The following is a 19,716-nucleotide window of genomic DNA, read 5'->3' as shown; positions in this document are numbered from 1 at the left end:
GCCCTCCGACACACTCGTCAGCTTTGATGTCGTCTCCCTCTTCACCAGCGTACCTGTAGACCAAGCATGTGACATCATCAAGCAACGCCTGATCACCGACTCAGACCTAGCATCCAGAACCAATCTCACACCAGACCAGATCCACGACCTCCTCCTCACCTGTCTCAACTCCAACTCCTTCAAATGGCGCAACAACTACTACAAACAACTACAAGGAGCAGCCATGGGGTCACCTCTCTCACCAATCATCGCTAACATCTTCATGGAACACTTTGAGCACCAAGCACTCAAGACTGCGGACAAACCTCCTTCACTCTGGCTCCGCTACGTCGACGACACCTTTGTCATCTGGCCGCACAGCACACCCGACCTTCACCAGTTTCTCAACCACCTCAACAACCAGCACCCCAGCATCAAGTTCACCATGGAGACCCAACGCGACAACTCAATTCCATTTCTAGACGTTCTCATCACTAAGACACCGTCTGGATTCCCATCTCACCAGGTGTACCGGAAACCTACCCACACAGACCGCTACCTCAACTTCCGCTCACACCACCACCCGTCCATCCACCAATCAGTCGCCAACACACTCATCAGACGAGCCCACCAACTCAGCGACAAGGCACACTTACATCAAGAACTCAAGCACGTGACCAATGCACTCACCACCATCAACCACTACCCCAGAAGAAGGATCAAGACTCAACCACCCAACCATCAACCCAGCACCGACAGCACCGAAAACCCATCCGAAACCAAGCCCGTCGCCACCATAGTACTACCCTACATCGGCAAGACTTCACACCGACTACAACGCATCCTTCACTCTGCCAACATCCTCGTCAGACACCAATCCTCTCGAAAACTACACTCCATCCTTCACTCTCATAAGGACAAGCACCCATCCAACAAACAACCAGGCGTCTACAAGATCCCCTGCGACTGCGGTAAAGTCTACATTGGGGAAACCGGCCGAGACTTCGACACCAGACTCAAGGAACACAAGACCCACCACCGACGCAGCGACTGGGACCGATCCGCCATCGTCAAGCACGCACAACAAGAGAATCACCGCATAGAATGGGAAAGGAGCCACCTAATCACCAACATCCGGCACTGGAATACCAGAAGGGTCAGGGAAGCCATTGAGATACATCAACACAACACTGTGCCTCAAGACCCTGGCCTCCACATCAACAGCATCTGGCACCCAATCCTACGTCACCATCAAACTTCTAACCAATCCACAAACAACCAGCCGTCCACCGTCACTCCACCGAGCCCTCCTACCCAACACAGCAGTCTGATTGCATCACCAACTCAACCAGGGACTCCGCCGACACACACACCACCGCCACCGACACCTCGCTACAACCTCCGCCGACGACCCAACACCTCATCCGTACACCAGGCCACCCACTCACTCCCGCCGAAGCTCACCCGACGAGTCCGCCGACCAACACGCACAGCACGCCACCATTGATGTACACACCGCCGACACACACCCACGCCGCCGTAACTCACGCCGCCGTCTACTCACCACGTCCGCATACGACGCCCACTCGTTTCCCGCCAAACCGCCGACCCACACACAGAGCGCCACCTACGACGTCAACCCGCCGTGACCGCCGGCCTAGAGCTTTCCCCCACGTCCGCACGCACGCCATAAGTACCGCCGCACGCCGAGCGAACACTCACTCCTGAAGACGGACAGTCAACCTGTCCGAAACGTCGAGTCTCTCTACTACTCATCATCTCTACTCGCCGACGCAAGCCAGCATCTCCTCATCAGCTCTACTACTCAAGCTGTTCTCACTCAACATTCCTTCTGGTTTACAGTCCTTTTCAGGACTATTCTCAAGAAAGAATACTCTATTCTCAAAATCTCCACTTTCTCGCCTATCCACTTACTCTCTTCTTCTATCCACTGCTTCTACAACACTCCACATGGTGTACCGTAAACCACATCAGCAATTGTACATGCCACCATGCAAACCTTCAAACAACATCTGAGTATAGAACTTGTGAATTAATTTCATTAAGACGCCATCTTAGAGGCTGTAGCCATTCCCTTGCATGCATTGGTGATCTGCAGCTGGCACATCTCTGACAACTTTGTTTACACATATTCCTATATCCTCTGAGGGAGGGCGCTATGAGGTTACCACATCACATGCATAAAGTCAATTATAAACCATGAAAAACCTTCCGTGCTATCAGTAGGGGAAGGCGGGGTAAGTTGTGACAGTTTTTGCTTTTTGCCAGTTAGAATTGATCTGAATAATAATCTTGTCGAAATAAGTACCTTGCCTTGAAATTTAATTCTTCTGAAATATTTTCCACCTATATATAACTTTCTATCCCCACACTGAAAGTCATCGTGACCTTTGAAAGAAACGATGTCAAATGGCTCAACTTGCCCCATATATGGGGTAAGTTTGAGCCACCTTCTGGGGTAAGTTGAGCCACAAAAACTATGTACAAAATGTATGGGGGGAGAACCAGCATGTCAATTTTTTGTTTAAAGTCTTTTCACTTGCTAATTCTCTATAAATACTAACATCCTGTAAAAGGAAAAGAGCAGTCATGTAAATTTGCTCCTTTCAGCCTGCATTTCAATCGATTTTTATGGTTTGTTTGTTTTTTAAGATACATTACCATAGGAATTACCATGGCTCAACTTGCCCCATGCTGTTTGGCTCAACTTACCCCAGTCCGAACTCAGTGCGAAAATTTTGTATCCACACATTTATTATGCATCCATCATATAAAAGACTATGACAAGAATGAAGATCCATACATGGACTAATAATGTTGTTGTCATGTCTTTATTGTATTTAAAGACATGTGTGTTTATAAAGCACTTATCTATTTCACACTCATTTTTACTTTTTTGGCTGAAATTCATATTTTTCCCTCTAAAAAACTACTTTTTGTTTCAAAGTTGGAAACAATGTGGTGGGGTTAGGGGTTATGATATGGGTCATCAATACATGACACCACCACAACGTCTGACTCATTCATTATTGGCCTGGGGCTGGTGGCTCAACTTGCCCCTATGCTCAACTTACCCCGCCTTCCCCTACCAACGTGCAAACCCCTGAAATACATATAATTTCATATTATGAGATTCAGTACAGCAGCTCTTTGGTTCATGACCTCATTTCAGGAAATTTTGTTAAGTTAAAAACTACATTTAAAAGCTACTAAAATGGTGAAATTTGATTGGTTGAAAGCAAAATTCCTTTGAAAAGCTAAAGGACTAGTCCACCCTAACAGTAAGTTGATTTGAATAAAAAGAGGAAAATCCAATAACACTAAAGATTTCATCAAAATTGGGTGTAAAATTAAGAAGTTATGACATTTTAAAGTTTTGCTTGATTAAAAAAACTTATATTTGGTATGCTAATGAGGGGACTGATGATGTCACTCACTCACAAAATCTTTTGTATTTTATTTTAGTCAAATCTGTATAAATTGAAATATTGCATAATTCAGACAATAAAAAAACAAAAGATATAGTGAGTGAGGGACATTATTGATTCACTAAATTAAATGTCACTGAGTTGTGCATATAACTGTTATGTGAAAAATAAGCAAAACTTTAAAATGTTATAACTTTCTCATTTCATATCCAATATTGATGAAATTTTCAGTGTTATGCTTGTTTGATTGCACTACTAATTCCAATCAACATTTTTCTGGGGTGGACTTAATAACCTTTGAAGGGTAAGAACCCTGGAAAAAATATGTGAGAAGCACAAGGAGACTTAGTATACAGCAATACTCTGCTCAATTTTATTCCTACATTCAAAGATATAGTTTAGCATATAATCCAGTAGGATAGAAGACTCACTGTTTATAATGACAGCTGTGAACACAATATTTAAAAGTTAATATTCAGAGTCATAAAACATGAGGATTAATTTCACAAGGATGGTCTTATTGGGTGTGTTAATGAAAAAATTCTTGATAGCTATTTTTAGAGCTTCCTTGCCTTGTTGCTTTGTGATGCTGTGAATGATGTTATTTTGGTCTACAGGTTCCAAGTCAGCTCTACAACTCAATTAGCCCAAAGTATGAGTAATGAGAAAATTAGCATGAAAGGGTAGTTCTTGCTAGTTATGATGTGATACACATGAATGGCCCATGAAGGGTGCAAGAAATGAAAGCTTTATTCATAAAAAAAGCAAAATACAGGGGAAAAGTATACATTCTGTGTATTAATTTATTGGTTTTTAGGGTGTTTTCTCCCCGCTGTAGAGTTTTCAAGGATAACAAATTCATTAAGGGCATATTTTACAGGAAATGCACTTTTAAAGGGGTAAAACCTACATGTACAAAAAGAGTTTAAGATAACCTGAGGTAATGCATGAATTCAGGGATACCACTGCCCCTCTGGACTTTGTGTGAATAATCATATTTTTAAAAATATCTTTTATATGAAATCTTACATTAAGTTAATGAAAAAATAATTGTATATAATGTGGTAGCTATGGATCAGAGAGTACGGATGATAGAGTTGGAGTGATTTTTTTTTTCAATTTAAGGTACATAATACAGAGAAAAGAATGTCAGTATTTGGCAATATGAAAAGCAGATAAATGAAAAAAAGAGAAGAAATTGATGACAACAGAAAGAAGATACATTGCAGCATTTGATGTGACTGCTCAACCACAATTCTTTTCAAATTTGATTTAAATTACCATGGCTACAATATGGAAATCTGACATGGAAACTATCTCACATTAAAATGGACATTATTTGATGAAGAATGAAGCTATTTGATAAGTACAATGAAACCAAGTAATGGATGCAATGAATGTAATCTACTGCTGGAATTTTGATGGAAATGAATATAATGAGTGATTTTTTCAAAAAAAAAAATATCTCTCTATATTCCACTACATACCTGATGAATTAGATATATTGAGAACAGGAGGAGTACAAAAAAGGGATACCGTCTGGACTTCTAATGATAAAAAGGTAATTCATGGAAAGATGAAGAAATAATAAAAGGTGCATAGACCAAACGACACAACATCAAATACAATACTCTTTCACTGAAAGTGGGGGATGGGGGCTGGGGGATTAGAAAAGAATTTGTTTGACAGGCAAACTCTAAAATAATAAACATTTGTTTTTATCAATTTTCAAGATGTAGAACAAATCAAATTGGTAATAAGACAAATGTGAAGTGAATAAAATACTTTATTGAATGGCAGTGATGTAGTGAGAACTTTTTACTGAGGGAGGAGGGGGGGTGTGGAATTAAATTTACAAAAATAATACTAAAAAAAATAGTTGACAGGGGAACTCCCTAAACAATTTGCATATGTAGTGTTTTAAAATGATTTTATTCTTTTACTCAACTTCCTTTCTACCTTCCTTCGTAATTTTAAATATAATGAATGGGAGGAGCTTACTGTAACCCCAGACCAGGAACCTTTCTGGGCATGATGAAGTGTGATCAATCTATGGCAAGCCAACATCATCACCATCATCTATAATGCATATGCCATTTAAAATAATTTTCTCTACATACAGTGTTTTAAAAACACTCATGCATCGCCATCATTTAGGTCCAAAAGCAAGACCAACTTATTTGAAAGTGCATATACCTTTTACATACAATTATGATTATCTTGGCTTTTCATCATTGAGACTGATCGGATTGATCACAGTCCTTTAAATGACCAGACCCTGTCTAACTTTTTTTTCTGGGAAATGTCTTAACTTAAAAGATGTCTGATATTCCAGATGTACAACTGAATAGTGAAATGCAGGAAAAGATATAGACGAATTTGTGAAATTCAAAAATTTGAAAAGTATACAGATGTTAAAAGGCTTATTATATATTACTGACTGATATTAATCTGAACAGCAAGAAAATCAAGAATGAAATAAGAAAAATAGAATTGCGGAAAAATCTGAAGTTATTTTCAGTTATTTATATCGATTAGAACAAAAATAGCAAATTTTTTTTGTAAATACATACCAATGACTTCAAAGTGCAAAGGATATTAAGAAGAAATAGAGCAATAGTATATTTTAACATTTATTTTCATTTTATCACTTATAGCTGGGGTGAATTTTATTTGCATTTCATCTCATTTCATTTCAAATAAATATATAGCCTTGCATGTTAATTTTTTTTTGATACCTTAAGACAGGTATATTATGATAATGCAAACTTAGTCAAAGAAAATCATTTGAGTGCAATCTTAAAGTTTGAATTTAAACTGAATTAATTTACTTGTTTCTGAATGAAGGATGATAGAAAGATGATAAAAAATAGATTTAGAAGCCCCCTTCCCCCATACCTAATTAATATAAAGTCATTTGGGATAATTATGAACAAGTACACTATGCTGGTCAGAAATAAGCTGATACATATCAAAACACAGCATGTCAAATTATGAAGTTTTCAAAGAAAGTTTGTTAAAAAAATTATGCAATTGGTATTCATTTCATCTTTATTTATTTTTATTTATCTATTTTTAATCAGCAGAAGCACCCTAGATTGAATATGGCTGAAGCTAAGAATAAAAAGGTATTATATTTTACATGAAATGTTATCTAACTGAAGCTCCTCCGTGGAAATAAAGCTAAGTTGAATTGTTCTATCAAGTTTGAATTAGTTTTAACTAACTTTAGAAAGCTTCCATCACCATATGTAGCTAGCTATCATGATTGTTACAACATGATAGAAATTTTACATCACTTTTATGATAAATACAGCATTATAATAAGTTCATACAGTATAATGTTTTAGACTATATTTTTAGATATCACCTATTTTACAATTACTACAATTGACAACATTCTAATTCATACATAAAACAAACATAAATGCATGTTTAAAATAATATAAGTATATATACATAAAAATACAAGCAAACGATTACAAACAATAAATACCCACTCATCAATGCAGATAGATACAATCCATGCACAATATGCAAGATTCACATGTAAATACAGGGGAGCTATTCATGAAACAAGTTGTCAATGTTTTCCAATAAAAATTTTCAATTGAGCCAAATAGATTATAATATTGCAGTGGCTAATAACAAATAGTCAGCGACAATAAATGGCTATAAATGGCAGTGAGGAAATTTTATTCTCTTTCCCGGTCACCAATTAACGCACTGGGTTAACTGCTACTAAAATTGCATTTTTATGGTGGGTCATCTTAAATTGTAATTGAATTTATAGTTTACATGTGTTTGAGTGCTGAATGATGAATTAATAAAATAAATAAATTAATATGTTTCATGAAGTGCTCCTGTCCTCAATCCAATATATAAAACAAATATTATTATATACTAATATTGCATGTGCACTGAATATACACTGAATTCTTTTAAGGTGATTTTTTTATATAAAAAATACAATATTCAATACATTTAATCCTTTATCATGGGAACCTTCAGAAACATTCTTACCTGTTTGGTCAAGGTCATCCTTTGATTTTGATTGCACTGTTGGTTCCAGTTGTAATGAAAGTCTAAAAGGTGACATTGAAATAATAAAATTACATACAGCTGTAAAACTTCAAGAAAGTGGACTTTCAAAGATGAAATGGAGCATGCTAGAATCCACTAACACAGATAAAAACTGGGGTAGTCTTTTGTCAGATTCTGTTCAGACTAATTTCATGATTTGATCCGTTTCACAGAAAAGTGCATTCTGATAATGTCAGAACAGGGAAGCACTAGGGTAGCACATTTAGTAGAAGAAAGGGTCTCTACATGTGCGTAAAGTTGTGTGCAACTTGAGCCAGGTACACATAAAACAGTCCGACTGGGCAAAATTTTTGAACAAATCACACTTTTAATTAAATCTGAAAGTTCTAAGAAGTGAAATCTTTTTATTTAATGTTTAGCATAATGCCAGGAGTACTAAAATCACAATTCTGCTTTGCTGCAAGTCTTTTGGTCAGAGCAAAGGTCAAATCAGCTTACGTCGAAACCGATGGTGACATAATGAATTGAATTTGCCTTTATTCCTAAAGGTACATGTAGGATACCATAATCACAAAAAAGACTGGAATTTCAATTGTGATACTTATCCCACTATTCGCAACTTTGATCGTTGAGATTTTATAGGTTGAAATGTTTGTGTCAAATGCTATTAAGATTTCTTAGAAAATCAGATCGCAACGGATCATGTAGAGTGCACTTGGCTTTACGAACAGCTTTATGAAAGGGCCACATTACAAGAAGACAAATATTTTTTTGGGGTGTAAGGCTTTCCATAGACTTTTAAAGAGTCACATCCATTTTACAATCAATTTTAATTTACTACTCACTTGTAGTTGTCCTCCTCCACAAACTTCTGTAACTCTTCAATATACCGTACTGAAAGAAGGTACTTCTGGACATATGGCAAGTTTTCATAATCATACTGTGACTGTTGGAACTCAGATATTATTCTCAAGATGTTGTTCATCTGGAGAGAGAAGAAGAGAGGGAGAGAGTGGAAGGGGAAGAAGGGGAGAGGGAAAGAGAGAGATGTAAAGAGATACAGAGACAAAGAGAGTTAGGGAGAAAAAGAGAAAGGGAAGAAAAGAGAGAGACAGAGCCAGATAGACAGAAAAGTGGAATGTTAATCAATAAATGTGGCGCTCTGATGCCTAGTTGAAAAGATTTAAACAATTTTGGGGAGAGAAAAGGTAACTTTCAATCCACAATTCCCTACCATCATGCATCCTGAAATATATAACTTAAGAAATATGCATAATCCTCACGGTGGGGATGTATTTGACACAATGTCTATTAAAGAAGAATAAAGACATGTTCAATCAATAAACCCATTACTCCTTTGAAATCAATACCATAAATATGCCTACTTGCAATATCAATTTTTCAATGAGGAAATCAACACTTTTACATAATATCCATATATTTTTAATGATCTTTAACTTGCTTATATTGTTTTTATTGACCTTATTATACCATTTCTTCATTATCATAAGTAAATTTATTTTCAATGCCTATAGTCTTGCCTTGAATATCAACTACATACATATTTCTGATCTCGCTATTTACAAATGTTACTGCTTTTTAATGTTTGAAATCTGTAATGAGTTTATTAATTGTTTGAACTCTGTATACATGATCAATTCAGCGATTTGGCTGCGAAACCTTGCTTAAGAAACCTTGAATTGAATTGAAAGTATACCTATCCATTGATCTCTGTTATAGCTACAGTCATACCAATGAAACTGACTCCACTGGGCCCCTCCTTACAAAGAGTTCCAATTGATCACAACTATGGACGTCCAGCAGCTTCAACATGTATTATTCATGTTTGTTCAAAATATTTTCTAACTGTGATGTATATTCATGTATTCATTGTTTTTTTGAAAATTCACTGTGCTTCTCTTTGCAGCAAACAAAGGACATTGTGTAATTTTTCTGTAGAAAAATTTATGAAACTGATGGATTTCCATAGGGTTACGATTGATTGGATCAATTGTAACTCTTTGTAAGATGGGGCCCTTCAAATTGCATGCGATCAGCCAGTGTGAAGTTGGGTTTTGTTGGTGTTACTGTAGCCTACAAAATAGTCCACAATTATTCAGTGGAGGACAGGTATACATACATGAATTCAAAGTTTCTTTTTTCTTTAATTTCTCCAGCTCTGATATAAAATACAGAGAAACTTGTATATAAATATCAACCAAGGGTGAAAAGACAAAAAATGTTCTTTATAAACAGGTAATCTTTAATGAGAGGGTTCTGTAGTACATGTTTCAATGTGGACAATTTGGAAATCAAAATTTGTGGTCTCAATAATCAGCTTGTCAACAGGATTGACCGTAAAATGATGATCTCAAACTCAAGCAGATGAACCAAGGATTAACTTACTTTAGTTGATCTACTGTTACTTTCAATACCCCCTGTACTTGGATGTGCAACATCAATGTAGATCAGATCTTGTAGATACATTCCTGTAATATAAACATACAAAAATACATGTATTTGGACAAAATTCACCCCAAAATGTGAGATACAGTCCTAAATAGTAAAATTCAATTTCAGTTTACTCTCTGATATTAGCAGTTTGCTTTGGTCAACTCTATAAATATCCAACAAATAAATATAACTGTCATTCCATAATAAAATGTCATCAATAAGAAATTCATAAATGCCTGTAACTTCAATAGCAATATCCATATTTCTTGTTTTGGAGGGTTGTGGGGGGAGGGGTATGTGAAACATACTGAGGTATAGTCTTTACAAGAAGTGGGTAAATCAAGATGAGGAATGTTTAACAAGTAGGCTTAAGCCTCTAAACTGCCAGAACAGAAAAAAAAATGGTCAGAATTTAATTAGACTTCCAGGAGCTGAATAGAAGTGTGTCTATATGTACCATGCATGACAAATGAATGGTAACTCATGTTAGATTGGTTTCATGATCCAGGCTGAAAGTATTTATAACTTAATACATAGAGTAGAATTCACTGAGCAAAATGCCGAAAATTTCGTCAAAATCGGACAACAAATAGCAAAGTTATCGAATTTTAAAGTTTAGTAATATTTTGTAAAAACAGTCATCATGAATATTCATTAGGTGGGCTGATGATGTCACATCTCCACTTGTTCTTTTGTATTTTATTATATGAAATAAGGTTTATTCAAATTTTTTCCTCCAAGAAATAGAAAAATTGGATTGACAACTGATTTAGTGCATTAGATATTTATTGCTGCAACTTATTTCATTATAAGGGAGATATATTTTTCACACAAGTATGAAATAATGAAAAAAATATGATTTTATGTAATAACATAAGAAAACGGAAAGTGGAGATGTGACATCATCAGCTCGCCTAATGAATATTCATGACAACTGTTTTCCCAAAATATTGCTAAAATTTAAACTTCAATAACTTTATTATTTGTTATCCGATTTCAATGAAATTTTCAGCGTTTTGCTCAGTGAATTCTACTCTGTGTATTAAGATATAAATATTTTCAGCCCGGACCACCCCTTTAAGTGTCAATAATGGTCTGAACTTAAAGACTAAGGAACAAAGTTTGCAGAAGGAAAGATGGGAAGGATGGGACTATTTACTCACCAAGGTATGGTATACAGGGTAATCTGACTGTGTCCATATATTCTCTTAACTTTTGTCTGTTGTCATCCTCTGACATCAGTTCAGAGAGCTTTTCACACGTAGATTTCTCCTTTTTATGAACAAGCTAAATAGAAAAGAAAGAGTATAAGGTTACAACTAATATTATTAAATGATTAATCCTCCATCCACCATCAATTCATTCCACCATTCATTCGGTTGGTAAGATTGGTTGGGTTGGGTTGTTTGTTTGGTTCGCAAATTTATTGATTGGTTTTGGTTGGGGGGGGGGTGGGTTGGTTGTGTTTGGGTGGGAGGGTGGGTAGGTTGGGTTTGGGTGGGTGGGTTGGTTGGGTTTGGGTGGGTGGGTTGGTTGGTTGGGTTTGGGTTGGTTAGGTTTGGGTGGGTGGGTTGGTTGGGTTTGGGTGGGTGGGTTGGTTGGGTTTGGGTGGGTTGGGTTTGGTTAGGTTGGTTGGCTAGGTTTGGGTGGGTGGGTTGGTTGGTTGATTGATTCATTCATTCACAATGTTTATATAGTTAATGAATTAAAATCTCATTTTCAAAAGTGAAAAATAATTAGGAGATGAGGAAGAAAAATTCAATCATGTTGGCATCAGATTAAATAAGAATTACATCAAGTGTAGTGTTGGCTAAACAACAATTAGACCAAAGTGAGAGTAGACCAAATGGGTTTAGCCCATGTGGTATAAGACTATGTGAGGAGCAGACCAAGTGAATGTACTTGAGACCTGGGTCCCGTAACACAAAGGTTAGCGATTTTCACGATTAATTGTACATTGCAGTCAATGCAATCAATTGTAGAAAAGTGTTTTACAATCATTGCTGAGCTTTGTATTACAGGCCCCAGTTGAGATTGTGATATGAACTTACATTCCATGTTTTGGTTAACCTAAAGATTGATGCACTATGTAATGCCGAGATGATCGCCATGGTAGCATGAAGATTGTTGATATCAAACAGTTTCTGAAAGGAAATAGAACAGGTGAAAACACTACCTGAAATAAACTTGTAGCAACAGATGACTTTTGCTGATTATGTACAGCAAAAATATTCTCTTGGTTAAAAGAACCATCTAAAAAATAAATTACTTGGAGACTCTTTGCTTTACATACATGTATACAATATTCATAAATCAAATGTGTTATTCTGCAAATAATCTTTGGTTTATAATATCCTACAATATTGACAATGAAACGATTAGTATAATGGACTGCTGAATATGCGGTACTAAAATTATTCAAGATTTTTTTCCATTTTGGAAAATTGCGTAACTTTGATTTGTGCGATATTTGATGTTACAAGTGGAATTTTTTTGGTATCTCATCAAGAAAAGCCATCCAATATAGCTATCAGTATATTCAATAATCATTACTCATTACACCATGCAATACAGCACAAATTTGCAATACAACTTTTGTACGTACATGTATGAAAGCCGAAGGTTTGTCAGATTTCGGTGCATCATACAGTATGCTCAGATATTGCGCAGGAAATCATGCAGATGAAATATTTGTTGTTATAATGCATCTCTACAAAGCCCCTCTCTAGATAATTAGAAAAAAAATCAGCAATGACCCCTTGAACTTCCATCCCTTCCTGAGCAATATCTTGACTTACCTTAGCTACTTTGATGAAATGACCTATGACCTCTGCCCTCGCCTTAGCCATTTGCGTGATGAGGACTTCATGGACAACCCAGAAACTCACCTTTAAATACAAAACAAGTTTAAAAGAAAGTCATTTTGATTCCATACACAAAATTATATTACTAAGCAGGGTTATACGATGTAATCTATAAAATGGAAACAAAGAAATTCATGGATATACAACAAATATAATAGGTATGGTTTGTGCCTCTGGAAAATGTGTAAAATAAATCTAGCTATTGGTACTACGTAATAATAGAATATCCTATAATGCGTCAACTTACAGCTCTGTCCCTTACAAACATGTACTTGTACTTATATTATGACAAAAGACAAATTCAGAGAAATTTAAGAGCAAGCTAGTAATAGAGTGAAGATCTCTGACAAAACTTTTCATAAAATGTTCCTTAGAACGGTAGAATACTTAGTCATCCATGGGCCAAAGCTTGCTTTAAGATGATGTCATCATGACCTCTTGAAGGCCTCCCTCGTGTGTTCAACAAGAGGTTATGGGAAACACGGCGATATAACTTTCAGGGGGGTGACATCATCACATGCTTATCATGCATCATGGCAAATACACAAACATGTTTACTACTCAGAAAAATTGTCTTGGGTATATTGTCTACTATAGAGAAGAAAAACATGTTTTCTTTAATGATGACATCGCACACAGGCACAATCGTTTTTGTGAGTAACATAATAAATACCAATAGATTAAAACATTCAATCTGATGGTGGTTCCTCGAATGAATTTCATGACTTGTTCTGAGAATTTATTTCCCTTTTAAATCACTTCCAAAAAGATGTTCCTTTTAATATCAGTACTGTGTTTATACACAAACTACATCCTTTGTCAAATGACTATATCTTCGAACTTTATAAAATTATTCTGTTTTCATGCACCATCCCAAGAAGATCAAGTGAAAAAAAAGTTTCTAGATAAACCAATACAACACCCCCCCCCACACACACCTATCGCCAGCAGAATATGATTTTTTGTTTTATTGTAGAACTTACCTGATTAAATCTTTTTGTGAAGGCAACAATGTTTGGACAAATATTATTCTTGGACTTTCCTGACCATGCACAACTACTAAGCTCCTAGAAACAAAAAAATGGAGAAATCATTTTGATTATTAAAGGATAGATTTCTACATAATGAATGAATTCTACATAATTCATGATATACAGTGTCCCAAAGAATTATTTGTACAATTAATATAACAATGAAAAATGAGTTATGCTAGAACCAAAAAATTCTTAACTTAGCTATCATTACATAAAATTAATTATACATCATATGAAAGGAGGAAAGTGTAGTCTTTGTTTTGAACCAATTTGCAAATTGTGATTCATCACTCATGGATGATTATGAATCATTATTTTAATTAAAAAATTACTTATGTTCAGACCTTTCTGTGATCATTGAAGCGTAGTGCAAGGCTTCAGGGGATCATCATTCATTTTACATTTTTTTGAGAGATGAAATGATATGCGTTCATTTGATATGAAACTCTAAGTATTTCAATCGGTATTACACATTTCACAAACAATTTTAGACGAATAGATATCTGACTGCTGTTGCCTCATTGACTTTTGTACTTGGACGCAATTAGATTCATTTTTAATAGTTAATTTCCTGTCAAAATGAATAAAACCAAGGAAAAGAAAGTATGGCCTTTATTTTGCACCTAGTTCCCAATGGTGATCAGTCATATATGAATGATTATGAATTATTGTATACATACATGCATTTCAGGCCTTTCTTTGACCATTGAAGCATGGCATGAAACACTTTAATGATTATGACTTTCATTTTTGTTTTTAGAGAGATGACATATGACGTTACTATGACGATGTAGGATAATTTCTTACACAAATTCATATTCCCAAGTTATTCTCCTTGGCCTCTAACTAACCTCTCACTATCAACTTAACATTAATGGACAACATTATTTTAATTGATCATACCCAACCAATGAAAGTATTCTGTATCAACTTTGTAGATGAAGTCAACTTCAGAGCACTTGAAGTTCTGATGGCCATAACCATGCCCAATCATGCCATAACCAAGGGCTTCCAAAGAAGAGCAAATGCACTTTCAATGGATTGTGAAATAAGCCAGGTGCGTTGCTATGTCAGTCTATATATTATCATTTGAAATAACCATAAAAATAGCACCAAAACTGAATAATGTTGCTTTCACATCAAGGTACAGTCGCATTTACCGTACCCAGCGACCGATTAAATCATGATGTGAAAGCATTCGTACTCAGCGACCAACTGTTTTGGTAAACAAGTGGAATGCCTCTGGCCGTCTCACCTGCATCACGCGGTTCAATATAGCAGCAGTGCTGACTTTGAATACTACTCTAACTTGCACAAGATGTTCAGTGATACATGGTTACTCTTATGTCCACTTTTAATGAACTAGACCAATAAACTTACAGAGATGTGATGGTTATTCAACAAAAAACCCCAACATGGCCAAAGTTCATTGACCTTACATGACCTTTGACCCCGGGGGGGCCACTTACATTGACGAGTGGATACCATGCGCGACCAAAAAAACACGTAAAAAGGATGTCCTTTTCACGATAGGGCACGTTACGTACGTAACGTGAAAAGGGTGTCAAAAACACAAAAATAATGAAAAAAGGGTATCTATTTCGTTAGGAAAATTACGTGTTTAGGGTCGAATTTGCGGGGATGATAAAACAAAATTAAAATGTTTTATAAAGGATGTCGTTTTTGCCCCAACACTACGTGTTTAGAGTCCTATTTGCGCGAGGTGTAGAAGGTGGGGTCGTACTAAACCAAATGAGGTAAAGCCGACAACCAAAGGACCCGTAACAATAAAACATTCCTGTACTTGTTTAGGGGTTCATTTCAGGGAATATTTGCCAAGAGTGTCGTTTTGTTTCCAATACTTGTTAAGGGTAGGGTTTCACACGCCAATACTTGTTAAGGGGTGCATTTTCAGAATATGGAAATTACGTGTTTAGGGTGCTTTTCGAGACCCCATGGTCGCGCATGGTATCCACTCGTGAATGGAAGTGGCCCCCCCGGGCCTTTGACCTTGATCATGTGACCTGAAACTCGAACAGGATGTTCAGTGATACTTGATTACTCTTATGTACAAGTTTCATGAATCACATTCATAAACTTTCAAAGTTATGATGGTAATTCAACAGATACACCCAATTCGGCCAAAGTTCATTGACCTTTGACCTTGGTCATGTGACCTGAAACGCGCACAGGATGTTCAGTGATACTTGATTACTCTAATGTCCAAGTTTAATGAACTAGACCAATAAACTTTCAAAGTTATGATGGTAATTCAACAGATACCCCCGATTCGGCCAAAGTTCATTGACCCTAAATGACCTTTGACCTTAATCATGAGACCTGAAACTCGCACAAAATTTTCAGTGATGCTTGATTACTATTATGTCCAAGTTTCATGAATCAGATCCATAAACTTTTAAAGTTATGATGGGAATTCAACAGATATCCCCAATTCGGCCAAAGTTCATTGACCCTAAATGACCTTTGACCTTGGTCATGTGACGTGAAACTCATGCAGGATGTTCAGTGATACTTGATTAACCTTATGTCCAAGTTTCATGAACTAGGTCCATATATTTTCTAAGTTATGATGACATTTCAAAAACTTAACCTCAGGTTAAGATTTCGATGTTGATTCCTCCAACATGGTCTAAGTTCATTGACCCTAAATGACCTTTGACCTTGGTCATGTGACATGAAACTCTAATAGGATGTTCAGTAATACTTGATTAACCTTATGGCCAAGTTTTATTAACTAGGTCCATATACTTTCTAAGTTATGACATCATTTCAAAAACTTAACCTCAGGTTAAGATTTGATGTTGACGCCGCCGCCGCCGCCATCGCCGTCGGAAAAGCGGCGCCTATAGTCTCACTTTGCTTCGCAGGTGAGACAAAAATGATTGGCCGCAGAGGTACTTCAGCGACCGTACCTTGATGTGAAAGCAGTATCAGTCTTTCTCCATGCTGATTACAATAACAATAACCATACGAGGTTATTTTATATTTGGTAAATGACCATTGCAAGGATTGAAGTCTATGAGTAGCCCTGTTTATTTTCCAATAATCCATTGCTTCCCTGTCATATGTTTTGAATGGATTGATGGTGTCTTTAAAGAGATCCTAAAACTCCTAATGAGGAAACAGACGACTGAGTAAGAATTCAATTACCACTTGCCACCTGGGAGACCAGTGCTTATGACACATCAAGACATGTGAAAGACAAATTCAGATGGTGTGCAGAAAGAAGGATGTGTGGGTGAGGATGGATGGAAAGAATAACAAGGGGATGGGGGAGGGGGTGGATGGAGGAGAGAGAGAGAGGGAGAGAGGGGGAGGAGGGGAGATAGATGAATAGAAGAACTGAAAATAGATTGGAATAGGATGGTGAAAAAAAGAAAGAGTGAGACAACAAAAAACAAGTGCCTCTGGCAGTCTTGCTTACATTTCGCAATGCGATAGAGTAGCAGTGCTGACTTTGAAAACAGCTATTGATTAGTTATTCACAAAAGAAAACATTCATATGGAAATAAAATACTATGTCCATTGACCCAAAAGACCTTTGACCATGATTATTTGACCTGAAACTCAGGCAGGATGTTCAGTAATACTTGATTAAACTTATGTCCAGGTTTCATGTACTAGGTCCATTTACTTTCTAAGTTATGATGACATTTCAAAAACCTTGGTAGAAATTTAAAAGTTGACGACGCCGCCGTCGCCGCTGTCAGATAAGCAGTGCCTATAGATTTGCTCTGCTATGGAGGTGAGACAAAAAATGACAGAATACACAAATAGGAAAATATACATAAGAAACACTGGAGAGAAGACAGAAATAAAGACAGGAAAAGAGATAGAGAAATAGACGGGGAAGGGGATTTGTAGTGTGGGTTTGAGGAGGGGATACCTCATTTCTTTGTCTGTGGTTGATTTGGATCGTTTCATTAAGAAGGGAAATTCAATAATTGGATCCAAATTGGTCATCAGACTTGTCTCATTATCGCTGTATCACCAACATGAGTTCCACTGATCCCGGTGTAGTAATGTGCACACAGCTACTGTATGCCTGTAAACACAAGCATCCCACATTTCTATTTTAAACATTACTACTTCATTTTTTTTAAATGAAAATACAACAGGTTCTGTCCCTATATTTCAGAACTTCATGAAGATTTTGGGGGTACTCCCTCTACATAAAGCTTAATAATTTCAAGATTATTTGCATAAATTAATCTTTTAAGCTCTGTGTTACAGCCCCATAATGTTTTTCAAATGCACTGTTTTTCAACACAAGATAATTGTGATCCTTATACATGTAAGATTGAAAAATATAAAAATGCAGAATATATTCTTACCTCTGATGTGATTGCTTTGAATGCTGGTAAATCCAATAAGGTGATTTGAGTCTGGAGATAAAACAGAAGACAAAATGAAAGTTCAAAGAATAATCCAAACATTCTTTCTCTATTCATCTCTCACACACTCTACCAAGGCATATCTCTACTACCCCCCCCCCCATTACACACCCTCTCCATTCAGGATCTATGATTTGTCTCTATATTACATAAAGAATGTACACACCAAATTTGTATTATAATATGGGTACCAATATTTAAACTTACTTTTTATTTTGCTTGTAAATTGGGTTTGGTTTACTCTCACTTTGTCTATATTGTGCATTTTCTGTTCATTCCCTTCCAAAAAGGTTTATATCATACATGTAGCTCCTATACAACTAGTTTGTCTACTATAAACATTTTGGTCTAACTGCCATTTAGCATATTTTCCATTATGTCTGATTTGTAATATCCACTTCATCTAACAACAATTAACCAATAAAATTGGGTTAGATGAAACGTTTATGAAAAACAAAAAACAATAATAAGTAGCCAAGAAGAAATTAAACCAATGGGTAAATCATGTGTGGGTATTAGCACAAGTGTGTGTACATGTTTAAATGAAAAAGCAATTAGACCAGATTAATAGTAGACAAAATGGGTTAAGCCACAATGATATTAGATTATCTGCCTGTAGACCAACTACTTGTAGACAAATTGAGTATTAACCACAGTAGGCGATGCTGCACTAGCCCGCGTTTGGTCGATCTCGAGATTTTAGCCAGATCAGCCCACTTCGCGATTAATCTCGAGATTCAAGAAACCTCATCTCCACCAGCACAAGAGCAATTCGTGCTTGAGCGAGGCATCATTGCATTATGGTCTGACGCCGTGAATAAATAATCCTGAGTCGAATCTCGAGTGCATCTCGAATTCGCAAAATAATTTGTAAATTTTGCAAATTATAATCCTAAGTTGACTTAGGATTGCAATCTCAAGATTAATCCAGCGAACTATCGTGATGATTGCGTCTCCATTACAAATAACCTTGAGATCGTTCAGATCGGGATAATTTGTCGGATCAGAAATAACGTGATTATATGATAGCAAGAAATTTATCCACATTGTGCTGCACTCGACCCAGGTGAGGTGAATGGGTACCCGGTAGGATTTTTCCTTGAACGCTTTAGCGCCTATTAATATGGCGGCTCAGCTACAGCCGGGGTAATAATATGATACCAATTATCAAAAGCGCAGTAGAGTATATGCACATAGTAGCTGCGCTATATAAATGGACCTATTATTATTATATGATAACTTGGGCTGATGCAGACAAGCGCTAGTATCAACATGCAAACCATGTGGCTTTCTTATCAATAATGTTATTGTATAGAAAACAGTGTGTCCATCTTTCAACCTCAGCTTTTATCAATAAAAGATAGGAGAGATACCCTACTAGTGCCTGCAAGCAAGACACCAACATTTATCTATCATTCATATAAAGAAAGACTGTCATATCGCCTCCCCATACTTGTAACATGATTTGGTTGCTGAA

At 36.5% G+C, this 19,716-nt stretch overlaps 1 protein-coding gene across 5 annotated transcripts in view; it reads right to left on the bottom strand.

Annotated features, from left to right (window-relative positions):
- Positions 1-19,716, bottom strand: part of LOC121428331 (ras-specific guanine nucleotide-releasing factor RalGPS1-like) — an 81,764-nt gene that overhangs the window by 10,689 nt on the left and 51,359 nt on the right. For 2 of the 5 annotated variants that reach the window (XM_041624900.1, XM_041624904.1), the window contains 10 exons: positions 18,180-18,230; positions 13,774-13,857; positions 12,725-12,814; positions 11,978-12,070; positions 11,090-11,213; positions 9,879-9,961; positions 8,318-8,457; positions 7,452-7,513; positions 6,002-6,007; positions 4,916-4,975 (listed from right to left, as the gene is read on the bottom strand). In XM_041624900.1, coding sequence (XP_041480834.1) covers positions 4,916-4,975; positions 6,002-6,007; positions 7,452-7,513; positions 8,318-8,457; positions 9,879-9,961; positions 11,090-11,213; positions 11,978-12,070; positions 12,725-12,814; positions 13,774-13,857; positions 18,180-18,230 — 793 coding nt within the window. The remainder of the gene's footprint in view (positions 1-4,915; positions 4,976-6,001; positions 6,008-7,451; positions 7,514-8,317; positions 8,458-9,878; positions 9,962-11,089; positions 11,214-11,977; positions 12,071-12,724; positions 12,815-13,773; positions 13,858-18,179; positions 18,231-19,716) is intronic. The other 3 variants (XM_041624902.1, XM_041624901.1, XM_041624903.1) reach the window with 3 other exon arrangements.

This window comes from Lytechinus variegatus, chromosome 15 (assembly GCF_018143015.1).
Source record: "Lytechinus variegatus isolate NC3 chromosome 15, Lvar_3.0, whole genome shotgun sequence".
Taxonomy (NCBI): domain Eukaryota; kingdom Metazoa; phylum Echinodermata; class Echinoidea; order Temnopleuroida; family Toxopneustidae; genus Lytechinus; species Lytechinus variegatus.
Note: the sequence above shows the minus strand (reverse complement) of the source record. Positions and strands in the feature narration are given on the sequence as shown.